General features: G+C 39.7%; 1 protein-coding gene and 1 long non-coding RNA gene across 2 annotated transcripts; both read right to left on the bottom strand.

The window, feature by feature from the left end:
* Window positions 1–4633: 4633 nt before the first annotated feature.
* haspin (histone H3 associated protein kinase) lies at window positions 4634–11266 on the bottom strand. Its single transcript, XM_079553965.1, has 12 exons — window positions 9735–11266; window positions 9424–9562; window positions 9208–9344; window positions 8194–8388; window positions 6391–6476; window positions 6253–6315; window positions 6091–6182; window positions 5929–6008; window positions 5542–5630; window positions 5275–5417; window positions 5095–5197; window positions 4634–5000 (listed from the first exon to the last, which is right to left on the bottom strand). Exons 1-12 carry the CDS (start codon window positions 10872–10874, stop codon window positions 4799–4801), a joined length of 2469 nt encoding a protein of 822 aa, XP_079410091.1. The 5' UTR covers window positions 10875–11266; the 3' UTR covers window positions 4634–4798.
* Window positions 11267–11289: 23 nt separating this feature from the next.
* LOC306961272 lies at window positions 11290–12315 on the bottom strand. The gene is made up of 5 exons (XR_013792745.1): window positions 12157–12315; window positions 11947–12060; window positions 11739–11867; window positions 11538–11633; window positions 11290–11463 (listed from the first exon to the last, which is right to left on the bottom strand). It is a non-coding gene; the product is annotated as an uncharacterized lncRNA (long non-coding RNA).
* Between the last annotated feature and the right edge of the window lie 1996 nt (window positions 12316–14311).

Here is a 14311-nt window from a genome sequence, read left to right as displayed (position 1 = left end):
TTGAAGATTTCCTCAACTCAATCAACTTAGTCCAGGGGAAAATAGCTTCACTACGAAAAGCTTCATTACGATTCTTCTCCAAAGTGCTCACATCTTGTTTAATAGCCACTTCCCATTTCCTTTCCACTTGTGAATCCAGATCCCATCAGACCACAGAAGCTAAGCAGGGTCCAGCCTGATTTGAAGTAGGATGAGAGACAGTGAGGCACCAGAAGCCTTTGTGAGTGGTTGGTGGTACTACAGTGTACTCCCAGGGCACATGTGGCTGTATACATTTCTTTAACCAATACCGAGTGCGGAGTGAATGAGAGACAAAAGAAGTCTCAATGTGAAACGCTTTGGGTGACTTGTGTCATGTGAAAAGTCCACTGTCCGGGGGAGCTGTCAGTCCATGGTTTGGATTCAGCTCTGGTTTGTGCGATCTGTCAGGACAAAACGCTGTGAGGCTTTGTTTCAGCTTAAGCTAAATTCTGGAGCAGTGTTCTTACTGCAAATAGGATTCTAGTAATAAGCACATTTTGCTGATGTCATTGTAGATTTTGTAATTGCTTTGTCTTTCTTTATTCTTTTTTTCCACCAAATATAAAAGGGTAATAATCAGGCTGGCATTGGAAAAGTTGTAGACAATTAAGCTTGACTTTTTCTTGTATTTATACTTGAATGTATTTATAAATTATGTTGTAAAGACTTGATGTAAATCTTTTTTCCCTGAGTGTTTTCTGTTAGGCCCTGGTCGGTGTCTTCTGCTGCTGCCTCTTCTGTGTGTTGTGTAATAATAGACCGACTCTTGGAACAACTATGGATCAAGGAATTGTGAGCTGCTTCAGGTGAATCAGAGTGGCTCTTTCTGTTGGTAATCTGATCTAACTATTTTGCAGTGTTTCTTTGCAGCAAGTTCGTCTGGAAATATTAAAGGCCTAAAATTATTCTTGATCCCTGCTTAGTAAGTAGTAGATTACAACTGGACTATTTTATATTGAAGACAATTGCTGTCAAGCACACACATGTAAGAGACACTTAAACTGCCCATTCTGAGGGATACATTACATCACAAAGTGTGGATTGTGTTTAATGTAAGTCATTTTTTGGTTCCAGGAAAAAACACCATCTACAGTATATGGAACAAATATTGCTATAATTTAGACAATTAACAGAAAGGCTTTAAAAAAAAAAGTACAATCTGGTTCTCAAATGGAACACGTGGCTTCACCCAATTCTTGGTCCATTGACTCTCATTCATTGATTCTTGTAAGTGATTTGGCACATTCCAACTCCATGCCTGTCTTCTCAACCAAAGCACTAAACTGGTGTGTTGATTTTTGTGCAGAAAACCACAATTATTTTGAGACTCTTTATTTAACCAAGAAAAACGATTGTTCCAGTTGAATCCGTCTCTCTCTTTTAGTGAATAATGTAAGTGCTGAAGAGTGTACCGTTTGAATGGGCTGCCTCCACATCGATACATGTATTTGAATGTGTATTTTGTTGTAGAAGAACTGTTTGAATGTAGTTGTACAGTGATGGCATTGGTGACCACTGCATTGTGTGCTGATTTTCTGATATGAGAGATTTTTTATTTTTGTGTACATATGGGAGGTTGAAGACCGGGACGAGGGTGTTGAATAAAGAATGTAGAAATAACTTTGCTCAAGCATTCTGTTCCACTTCACCTTGAATTATTAGAAAACCATAAATGCATTTTTATTTTACTCAAACTGCAGTTTGTGGACAAACCCAGGCGGCGTTGAACCGTTTCAGAGGATCAGCGAGCCAGGTTTCTTCCGGGTACTACGATTTCCCCGACCTTTATGCTGGTCAGGTTGACCCACAGTGGCGGCCCGGCTCAGTTGCAGTGGCTCAGGACTAACAAATGAACACAATTTTGTTAATCACATCAGAAATGATTAAATTGAAACAATGGTTAGAGCTTAAGCTGTCCTTATACCTGAGCAAAACCAAACTAATGATCTTTGGAAACTATAAAGAAATTAAAGTACCCAAGTAAAATGTAAAATTAAATTATACAATTGAGCAAGTATATTGGAATACATTTCTGGGTGTGATTGTTGTCAGGAGTATCTGTTGGAAGCATTGACAGTATATGGTTGGAAGCTGCACATTAATTATATTAAAACAAAATCGGTAAATAAAAGTAAAGGAATTTTAAGTGAAACAAGTACACTGGATCAAAGAACTCTACATACCTAATATAATACAATGATTCTTTCATATCTGACTTGTGAGATTTGGAGAAGTACACAGAGTGCTTTACTACCTTTATTTATCTTACAAAATGGTGCATAAGGTCCGTTATAGAGAGCAATTTTAGGACAGCGCAAGTCATTTTTAAAGCAAGACAAAAAGTGCATATTATTTAAGAGGGATATGTAAATTTAAGTGGCCAAAAGTAAATTCAGCAAAAAAAGAGTATGTGTATAACAGTCTGTGGTGTAAAATGATGGAGTAGACTGGATGAAAAGTTAAAAGAATGTGCGACTATAAAGAACTTGAAATATATGTACAAAAACCTACTTGTTCCAGAATACAATGTTAGTCGAAAGTGTCAGGGCTGTAGTTATCGCCTCCTGTCTGCTTTTCCATATGTGACCATCTGTGTTACCTTTAACACTCCTCCTCAAAATAAATATAATACTAAATACATACAAACATAATATTACAGGTGATCAATGTTAGAGTGGGAAAACCATCCTGGTGCCAGATCACCTCTTGCTCTTGCACAGACCGGGACATCTAAAGGCACTCCTTGAAACAAGAATAGGCAAAGCAGGAGGTGGGCTGGTGCTCAAGGGCCCCCCCTTCTGGCAACAGCTTACCAAAACCTTGCTTCTTTTAATGCACGGATCAGGACAAATTGAAATGTATTCCCGTAATCACAAGTGACAAAACATACAAGACAAACAAAAAGATAACTATGTGAATATATACATGTATATCTATTACTATTGGATGATGATAAATATACAGTACAATGTATTGTAAGACATTATTCTTGTAAACTTTGATTCTATACATCAGAAGACTAGCTTATGTAAACGGATGGTTGTGTATCTATATCCAGGGGTTTGATTACGGTTGTGTATCAATATCCATGGTTTGATTATGGTTATGTATAGGCTATACCTTAAAATACCTTAAACATAATAAGTTGGTTTGCTGTAAACAAACGGCAGCTGTAAAGCTTTTTGGGGCATTATCGTGTTTCTTTTTGTCTAACATGGACCTTGGCTCAAACTAAACTATACTTAAAACTTAAAGACCTACATGGAGATGGACATATTAACTTGTGTTTATTTAACAATAGGCCTATATAATGACAGTTTTAAATCAAGTGTGTCTAATAGGATAACTGATCATTTAGTTAACCTCAAACCAAATACTAACTGCATAAAATGAACAAGAAACAACATGTTGAGCTGTTCTAGACTAAAATCACAAGTGATATTTAGTCTGGGGACCACCAATTCATTTTCTCGTAGGAGAGGTGTGATAGCCGTTTATTGAAATGATTCGAGCGCACACAGCAGTCTGGCCAGGTTACATAGTACCATGAATCTAGTCTAAAAATATTAAAAAGGATCAGACTAAAGGGATACTTTAGGATTTTTGACATAGAGCCTCATTTCTTAGTTATATAGAGTGTTGTTGATTTCTGGAGATTTAAAAAAAAAAAATTCATGCAGTCCTAATATTTGAAGAGTTTAGTCGCACTAGGCTAGTGCATGTCTATGGTAACAAGTAGCCGGCATTAAAAACCACTTCAAAATGATCGGGTAGTCCTCCAAACGTTGCCATATCTGAAAGCATCTTTGTGAATTCCACTTGTGGTAATGAAGGCCACAGGAACAAACAAACTACTGTAGATCTGGTAACCGAGCAGATCACTCCGCCGCTGCGTAGCTTACAACCAGGAAGCTGATGCTGCTCAAATATATGTTATTTTGAATTAAAACAAAAACAAAAACAAAAAAACGTATTTTTAATGCAAAATGGTTATATTTCAATAATTATTCAGTCAACACAGACATTTATACGGTTAGTCTGGTGTTATAAGTGATTTGCCACAGGTGCACTGTGCTCGGGTCAGACTGTTTTTAATTCAGGCTACAAGTTACCATAGACTTGCACTAGCCTAGCACCACTTAACTCTTCAAATATAAGGACTGCACGAATACAAATTTAAAAAAACTCCAGGAAACAACAACACTCTACTAGGAAATGAGGCCCTATGTCAAAAATCCTGGAGCATCCCTTTAATTATCATACAAAAAAAGCCTTTGCTGTAGAGCAGGGATCACCAACCTCTTTAAAGCAGAGGGCTGCTTTACAAAAATAATATCCCGTACACAAGTAAAACTGTTTAACTATAGACTTTTAAACAGATTACACGAGAAAGTCATGCTTTTAAACAAATACTGAGCCGCGAGAACACAAATACATTAACATAAAGATGCAAGAAATTGAGCCATTATGTTTTTCGTGCGGTTGATGACTCCTGCTATAGAGGGTACGCACGTGTTGTCAGAACCTTCCACATTCAGCGGCACTATTGAGTTATGAGTTGATTCTTTGTGCCACTTCTGTTGAAAGTTAAAAAGATGTGCATGTGGCTCTTTACAGTGCCTGGGTTGTTAGGTGACCTTCATTAGTGTCATCCTGTTACAGAGGGATCGATAATGGTGTCTTTGTAAATTAGAGGTCAGTCAGGATGGACAGACTGCTGACAAAGGAAGCTGCTCGAGAAGAACATCACGCTGTTCACTCCCCAACACAGGCCGCGTTACTGAAACAGAGGGCTGTTCTGGAGCACCTCTGTGGCTGAACGGAACTGGAGGACGTTGTCATAGAAACTGGTTAGCTCGCCTCGCATGTCCTTGTTCCACCTGCCTCTCGATGCACGGTACTTCATGTCCAGCAGCTTGGAGCACAGGTAGTGCAGCCACAGTACATTTGAATGGGGATTGTAGCCACTCCAGTCATTTCTGTTCACAGCAAAAGACAGAGAAAACATAACTACTAAGTGAAAGTCATACAGATACATGTAGCTTCCCAAACAAATGCAAATGAAGCACCAACCCATTCTCTTGTCTCATAAGTCTGTAGATCTCAAACTGGTAATCCCCCTGCCCCATAAAAAGCTCCTCATCATGGGAAATATCGCAGGAAACCGTGAGTTCATCTGAAAACAAATACAATTCAAATTGATATTTTAAATTGATAAAACAGTTGTAAAAACATGCAGATAAAGTTTCACACCAATTTCCAATCTGGAGAGAGAGTAATCAATGATGCGGGCAAGCACCCCTTTTGTTTCCAGGGACAGCACTGTCCCATTCAGACTGAACTTGGCAGTCTTCTGCTTGGTCATTTTGACCAGCACATTCCCCCAGTGGAGATCCCTGAGGAAAACAGCACAATGGTAAACTGTAGTAATCTAACGCAGAGTTGGCACAGCCAATGTTTAGTTGTATGCATACTAATGAGTGGCTTGTAATAAGACTCACTTTATGCATCATTATTTACCTGTGCTCGAAGTGTAGCTGTTGTTCAGCTACAGCCAATGCCGCGGTGACTTGATGAAGAATGCTTTTAGCAACAAATATTGAAGGCAACTAAAGAGAGATTTAAAAGATAAATTAGGCATATATAACTGAGTGTGAAGTTTATTTTGCATAAATAATAAGACTGTAAAGTAACATGTGCAATAATCTCTTTATCAGCTGCACTTGATTAACTCTGAGTGATCTTCTTGAACGCCGACTGTAACAAGTGAATTTCTCCTTTGTGAGATCAATAAAGGTTTATCTTATATGTGGTTGTCATTACTCTTATTGCTGTTGGGAATGCCAAACTAAGTAACTACCGAAACATATGTTCAATAATCATGGGGTCAAGGCCGTGCGTGCTTACTGTCCCATTGCAGTTCTCCAAGTCAGTGCCTCCAAACTCAAACTCAAAAATTATGAATAGCTGCTCTTCTTCAAAGAAATCTGAAGAAATAGAGAAATCAACACAGATCTATATAATTAGAATCATTGATCTTTGCATGTGACAGTCTTGGTTGGTCCTTACCTGGTCTGTCATTCTCAGAGCATTTCTGTTTGTCAAATTTATCCCATGCATTGAGGAACTCTGGCGGGTAGCATCCCTTCACACAGTGGAGACTATTCAAAAACAGGCACGCAAAACATAAATATTAAAAAACAAAAATGTGTGACATTCAGCAGAGCTTACTCTCTCAGTCCAATAAAGCCACTCGTCTGATTATTCTCCTTCTCTTTCAGGCAACTCAGCTCCCTGGAGGAAAATATTTGGGACATGTTACACTACAGTGACATTACTTCGTACTACCGCAGTCATGATATTACTTACTTGGAGATAATAATTTCATGAAGAATCTCGCCAAATGTTTTTTGTTCCTCCCCGTTCACTTTCTCACTGCCCTCTAGTGGTATTACCTTGATAAGACACACAGTACTCGTATTATCACAAACACTACACACTCAAAACCAGAGGTAAAGAGGTCAAAATCTTCTCTCATGTAAGAGTAATGCTACTTTAAAGATAATTTACTCATTAAGACAATAGTAGTGACCCAAGTAATTACTCGGGTAAAAGAAAAAAAAGTATTAGGTGAAAATAAAGCTTGTGTACAGACTAAGTACTAGTGTAAAAGTGTGATTTAAGTTTAGGTGTTGATGTAAAAGGATGGACAATACATAGTAGGGATGTCCCGATCCGATCACGTGATCAGAAATCGGGCCCGATCACGTGGTTACAGACTCGATCGGAATCGGACAACACCTCCCGATCAGGACTCGGATATTTATGCGTGTCCATTCTTGTTACTTTTGATCAGATTTCGAGCTACCGTGAACCACATTCTGTCCCCTCCCCCTGGCCCAGCGCCTCTGTCACTCACTCCACCTGCTGCATCAAACCACTCACACCATCGGACAGTCCGTGTCCACCCTTCGTCTGAGAAATCCACAAATCGACACAAGTGCCAGCGCAGGAGAACAATAACAACATCTCCGATAACGCGTGCAGAGTTTACTGTAGAGTAAGCAAGGAGAGAGGAGTGAGAACGGTAGAGAAGACAGGACGCGGAGAGAGCGGTAAGAAGTAGCAAACAGCTGTTTTTTATCGCTATTACCCCGCTACATGTGATTAAACCATGTCTACTCAGACCCGCACTGAGCAGAGAGACCCTCGCATTCTGCGGAGATGTTTAAAAGTCCGTGGACAGAGACTAGAGCGCGGCCCGCTGCGCTCATACGTGCGCAAACGCTGAAAGACGAGGGGAAACTTCGTCTCTATAACCTGAAAACCACTGCCTCCTCTCTTCGCTTATGCCCGCGCTATGTTCAGGAGGATAATTGAAGCACTTGTTGTCACTCCTGGTTGTCTTAAACCTTTAGTAAAACACACGCACTCTGTACACGCCCACAGTAGATGACACGCGCTCAAGCTATGGTGCACGGCGCGCGTGCACAGCTCGGTGGACGGTGCACTGCGCGTGCGGACCTCGACCCTGTCCCGGTTTTCAGGCTGGGAAATGTGGTCACCCTATATCTACTTATTAAAGAGACTGTAATCAGGTTAACATGGCACATTTAGCTTTTGGCCAAATATATTGTGTTATTAAACTGCCACATTACTGCTGTGTGTTTTTCTGTGCTGCCAGACAGTTTTTTACATTGCAGTGCATACAAAATGTATTGCCCAAGTTTTGTTTTCATTGCCAATCAACAAACACATTTAATAACGAATGGGATTTTAGATCACCCTCTCTGTGTAAAACTATATTACACTGTAAAGAGTTACTCTCTATATCCAAAACCATTAATGAAAACAAGTTGAATAATATATTTTTTTTTCTTAATTTTTAAAATAATGTATTAGGTATCGGATCGGGACTCGGTATCGGGCAATTCTCAAAATCAAATGACTCGGACTCAGATCGGGGGCCAAAAATCCTGATCGGGACATCCCTAATACATAGTGTAAAGATTTTGACGTTTCTAAAGAATACACCATACGAATTGGATAAAAGCAATTATCAAGATGTACAGCTACTAGATATAATGTATAATATATAATGTAAATGATGTATAATGTATGGTGTATGATGTAAATATAGCACAGGATTTCCGAACTGTGCTCATAACTTACTTTAAGAGCAACAGTGTCTCCGTCCGACTTCCCACTGGTCGTTGAAAAGACCTCTCCAAAGGTGCCTTCCCCGATCTTCACACACCGTTTCATGCGCTGGGGAAGAAGACACTCGTCCCAGGGCAGAGGGCACTGCTGGCCACACTCAGCATAGACTTTCTCTGCATCGGACAGCTCGTCGTCTTCAAATACAAGCTGAGAAAAATAAAACAAAAGAAACATGGAACAGTCTTACTCTGTGACAGAGACACCACTGTTTTAGTTAGTCCACGAGAATGTTTTCCTGTGGTGGTACTTGGTGTAAAAAGCTTGTGAATGGCAGGTTCGGAAAGTGCAGTATAAAAGTATATAAGACATAAAGAAAAGTCTATATACTAACACAGGACTATCACCCACATGGAATATAATAATAATTAGATTGCAGCATTATTGTTGAACATTTACATCCTAGACCATTTCTTTCTTGTTATCAAAGTTTCCTTTTTTGTTAATCCTTGTCTTTCTCACATTCAATATGGTGGACCACAATACAGGGTTTCCACGGGTGACATTAGGTCAAATGGAAGGCTTTTTAATACCTAAATACTATATTCTTAATGTCACAAATCCCCAAAATCTAATCTCATGGCATATTTCATTTTGTATATGATTTGTAAACATTCATTCAAACAGAGGAATGACGGGTAATGTTGATATTCAAAACCAAATTGAACACAACGGGAAACTTTGGAGCAAGAGACTGTAAAACTACAGCTGAAACTACAGCTGAATTTGTTTTAGATCAGTTTAATTATTTTGGATGAATGTATGCAGTAAAAATAGTCCAGCAACATCACTGAGTGGGATCTGTCTCTAAGAAAAAAATATTGATATTATATTTTCCAAGACATTTAGATTTAATGCCAGTTTGAATCCAATTGAATGTTTCTTAATGACTTTAAGGGCCTTAACTTTTGGCAAAATGAGTTCTAAGGCTTTTTAATGCCCTGCTGTATTATAAAACAAGGTTAATACCTGAGATTCATGGGTCATCAGCTGCGACCGCAGACGTTTGGGGAGAGGCGTTCGAAAAGGAGTGGCAAAAAGATCCTGGCTGAGGTCTGCCATGGCCACCTTAGAGAACGGCCCAGGAGTCTTTGGGGTAAGCTTTACTACACCATTGTGACAGTAAAGCACGATTTAGAAATACAAATCAACATTAGAGACATAAATGTGGGCTGTGTGCATTACCTTTACGATGAATCGAAAGTGCAGCTTTGAGGCGACTCCACGTTTGTGTACTAGGAGTCAGTTCAGCCAAAAGAGAAGAGAGGTCGAGATTGCTGCCTTTAACTGGAGTAGAGAAGTTCTTATTGAAGTCACTCAGCTCCTAAAAACAGCGATCAAAGAAATGAATATAACATAGAAAATATATACACATCTTGTTGACTGTAGAGTATGCATGTTACTGTAGCTCATTATTAAAATAGATTCAATAACAATGGACTATTCAGAGTCACCTACAGCACTGGAATATAAACAAGTGTTTGCAGTTGTCTCACCACTGGCTGCCTGTGCTGACTTGGGATCAGGTCATTGATGCTGCAGTCCACCGCCTTCATGCCTCCTCTTCCGCTGGTGAAGGCGTCTCTGTTCTTCCAGCGGCTCACGCTTAGTCCGCTGACACAGGCTTTCCTTGTGGTCCCGGGTCGCTGTGTGGAAGTCCTACATTTCTTCTCTTTAGGAGCCAGGGACAGCTTTTTTGTTTTATTGCTGCGTCTTTTTATGACATCTTTACCTGAGACAGCTCGCTCATTTGAACTAGCTGATGTTATCTTTCTGCACCTTCCCACTTCCAGGCTGGTTTCTTTGGGACTAGCCGTAGTGCAGTTACTCTCTGGTTCACAAACCAATGCCGATGCATTTCTGTTCAACACAACAACGCTCTCTTGTAATTTATGCTTGGATTCTCTTAGTGACATTCTCCTCATTTTCACGAGGGGAAAACCATCAAGGCATTTCTCTTTCAACTCTTTTGTGAGCTTAGCCTCATCCTCGGTTTCTGACTCATTGAATGGTGACCGACAAGCTGCAGTGCTGTTGTTCTGCGATAGCTTGGCTCTAGACTGGTCATTTTCACTGGGGTTCGATTCAGGCGTCAGTTGCTGCTCAATACTTGATCGCGGCAGCTTTTTTAGTTGAACAGAGCATTCGCTAGAAAGACACTTGCTCTTTATTAACGTGGACAGCTCCTCTGTCCTATCTTGAGCCTGCATGTCAGTGCAGCCATTTTCAGATTCACTAAAAAGATCTGAGGAGAATTTTTGCTCAGACTCTTTGCTGTCATCAGGCTCAGTGACTGACCCGATAAACTGCACAGAAGAGCTCTGAACAGACACACCTACATCAGGACTAGTGGCTGAAGACTCTTTATGTTGAGAGGTCTGGTTTGTATCTACAGAACGTGAATGGTCATTTGCATTTGAACTAACATTTGAACAAACGGACCCTACATCCCCCAAACACGACGAATAGGTTGTTTCACTAAAAAGTTGAATCAACTCTTCTACTCTTTCCAGGCGTACAGTACAAAGCTGTGTCAAGCACTTTTCTTTCAGAAATTCACTGAGCCATTCCAACTCCCCTGTTGCAGATGTGAAGCAACTGCTTAGATCACTGCCTATGGTGAGAACACTAGGCATTTCTTGACTGCCATGTGTCGACCCCTCCTCACAATGACTGTGAGCTGCTCCGCTAGTGTTGGTCTTTGTGAGTGCAATGCATGGACTGTCAGTGTGTGACTCTCCAATAGCTGCTTGTTTATCAGTAGAGGGCTCAGAAGGTGAAGAGTGTGGTTTGGAGGGGAGCTGTCCCGCCTGAAATGTGCTTACGGGACCTATGCAACTCACTGAAATCGAGGGAGGGCTAGAGGTTGGACTGAAGCTTTTACGCTTTGACGTTTTACTCAAGGGAGCAGCTGAAGGTGTGGAACAGAAAATGGGTTTCCTGGAGCAAGGTCCAAGGCTTTGTTCTGCTGATTCATTGAGGGAAATGTCTCGTAGTGGAATTGTGACAAAGTTGCGGAGTACTGCAGCATGCAGTACTCCGCATGCATGCACCGAGCTGTCGGCACTTGATTCCAGAGAAACTGGTGGGCACCTTATTCTTGAGGGACGAACATTATGATTGATGCTGAACTCCTCAGAGGAATTCAATGCGAGTGGTTTAGGACTGGGAAAAGTGGCACATCTCCTTCGAGTTACAAAGCGTCCTGCAGATGGTAGACGAGCACTGGGAAAGGGAAAACATTTTTTACTCCTCACAAACTTTAGGTTTTGATGAATATTACTGCCATGTGAATGAACCTGTTCTGAGAGGGCACTGGTGGACACATATCACCGGTGTGGTCTGCAGTCTTATCACATGTGATTGTATCAATGAACACCCTGGACACTTTTCTCCTGTAAGAAAGATTACTACATTTTTAGCTCTTTTGTGTGTAATAATACTGACTTATGCAGGTATTTCATTTATCAAAGACATAAAAAACAGTACAGCTAGTCAACCTTGTTCTCTTGTGGTCTGCTGCTTTAGTTCTTAGAGTCGGAGGCACATTCTCCTCATCGCTGCTCACACTTAGAGATGGAAGTTTTCTTTTACGAGCGCGAACCAAACACACCGTATTTCGTTTTCCTCTTCAGAAAAAGATGAATAAAATCACAAAAGTCACAAAATCATTGAGCGCATCATACAATGTGCAAGATGAGTTCATACCGAGCGGTCTTTTTAGGTGAGAGAGGCGACGAATGTGTGAAAATATTCTCTTCATCTTCCCTCGTCAGCTGAAGAGGAGGGGCTTTCTTCTTCTTAGCGGCGTTCCTGACATTTCTTTTCCGTAAAACATAAACAAAAAAAACATCAGACTCAAGACAGAAATAAACATATCCACAGACTATTTCACTATCGCTTCATCTCGAGCCTGACCTTCTCCGCGTCGTTTTCGAGGCTTGTGTGGAGGTGTCTGTCTCGGAGGCAGAGGTGCTGTCAAAGACTTGCTTACGATCCTGAATGGAAACCCAGGCGGAGAGCTGCGTTTTCCGCTTGCCGTATGTCTTAAGAACTTTCATGGTGGCAAAGGAGAAGTCCGACGAAACGATCGCTAACGATGGGTAGCATTTAAAGCTTTACAAATAACTATGCAACTGAAATCGATCAAACCTGAACTTAAATGCACGAAAAACGAACGAACAACGAAACACACCAACAATCTCCCCACATGAAAGTGCTAGGAGCCCGCTTTTCTTTGAAATGACAACAACCGGTGTGATTGGCCAAAGCTTCGTCGTGTCGATGATGTTTCGCCCCCTGTCGGTTTGGAGGGGAACGGAACAGAGACTCGCCGCTAGAGGGCAGCAAAGATTAACACAGTGACTGATTTTTATTTTATTTTTATAGATGTTTATAATAATTTCTCGTAGAGGCATGAACAGAAGACCAATGTTAACAACATGTTGACAACATTTTTTTTTCCAGCAGTGGCCGATTTATTTTATTACTAAAGTTATTTCTGTTATAGTTCCTGACCCAGCTTAGATTAGTTGCCGTTAGCATTAGCATACTCCTGCTAGCTTTATCATGCTGCAGTGTTAATTTTTTTTTTCTCTCTTATCTTTTTATTTCACATAAGTTGCAAACAAGACAATCTATGTGGTTTTTACTCTCATGTCCCACCCACTTCCCACAAAACACACCAACAGAAATAAAGCCAAATAATAATAAGAAAATTAATTCAAAATAAATAAATAATTTTGACAACATATTTTAATTTAGTTTTAGTCTTAGTCTTTTGACGAAAATGTAATTCGATTTTAGTCTAGTTTTAGTCAAAAAAATATCTTCAATTGTAGTCTATTTTTAGTCGACTAAAATTGCAAGTAATTTTAGTCGACTAAATTTAAGACTAATTTAGTCGACTTTGCATTGATAATATTAATTATAATCATATTTAATCTTGTTCCTCTGCTTCATGGCGCTGCTCCACATGAACAAAGCTCAGAGCTGATCCTTTGGCAGAGAATTTACATGATCTGAGGCTCTTTCAGACGGTCAACAGAAGTTTGGATAATTTTAGTCTCTCCTTTTCATTTTTTTTTATCCTATTTTAGTCGACTAAAATATCTGGACATTTTAGTTATAGTTTTAGTCTCATGAAAAACTTTTAATTTAGTTTTAGTCCAATTTTAGTCGTCAAAAATATCACTTTGACTAAAATTAAGACTAAATATTTTAGTCGGCGAAATTAACACTGCAGAAGACCAGGAGAGGAACCGACAAAGCACAAATGTGACATTGAGAAAAAAAAAAAGGAAAATTGTTAAAATGTATTACATAACATTACATAAAATTAATATGATTGTGGTCAAAGCACATTGGCAACTTTTCTATTTGTAATATCCCGATTTCATCATGGGAACAAGTTTATTGGCACATTTCACAACTTTTCAGGGTCACTTGTCTCAGCAATACTAGAAAACCTGCCTGAGAGTTCCTGAAATTTATGCAAATGCTTTGTAATTAGATTGACAGTGTTTTTGCCACAAATGTTTACAATAATCTAAAGGAGAACAAAACAAAATTTGTTCCACTACTAGAAAAAAGATCCAATCAGTTACTGCCCTACTGTCTTTGTTTTGTTTTTTTACTAACAATGGAAAATGGAGCACATTCTTATGGTCCAAACTCATAACTTTCCTGCATCACTAACATCCCAGTAAAGCACAGATATTAGGGAGCATCCAGCCTGCTGCCTTTATCTACCATTAGGGTCATGCCAGGGTACAGAAGTGTGAATGTGGGTGAGTCAGAGAGTCATGGGACGGGTGTGCTATGCTGCGACCTAAATTTAATCATTAGACACAGTATTTGTAGTGACGCCATTCATCGTAACAAATTTTGTTGAATGCTTTCACTGTTTTCAGATGCTTTATACACCCTGGCGTCTGATTTGTATCTCTACAAGAGTTTTGCATTTTGCTATTAATAAAAAATAATAATAAATAAAAAAGAGACACAGAATTTGTCTCTGATCTTTCACAGTATTTATATGTAGCCAGAGGAGGGTAGAGTAGTTGTAGTAAAG

The sequence above is a fragment of the Gobius niger genome (assembly GCF_951799975.1).
Source record: "Gobius niger genome assembly, chromosome: 3".
In the NCBI taxonomy this organism is placed as follows: domain Eukaryota; kingdom Metazoa; phylum Chordata; class Actinopteri; order Gobiiformes; family Gobiidae; genus Gobius; species Gobius niger.
The sequence above is the reverse complement of the archived record's forward strand: the minus strand, read 5'-3'. Positions and strand labels throughout refer to the sequence as shown.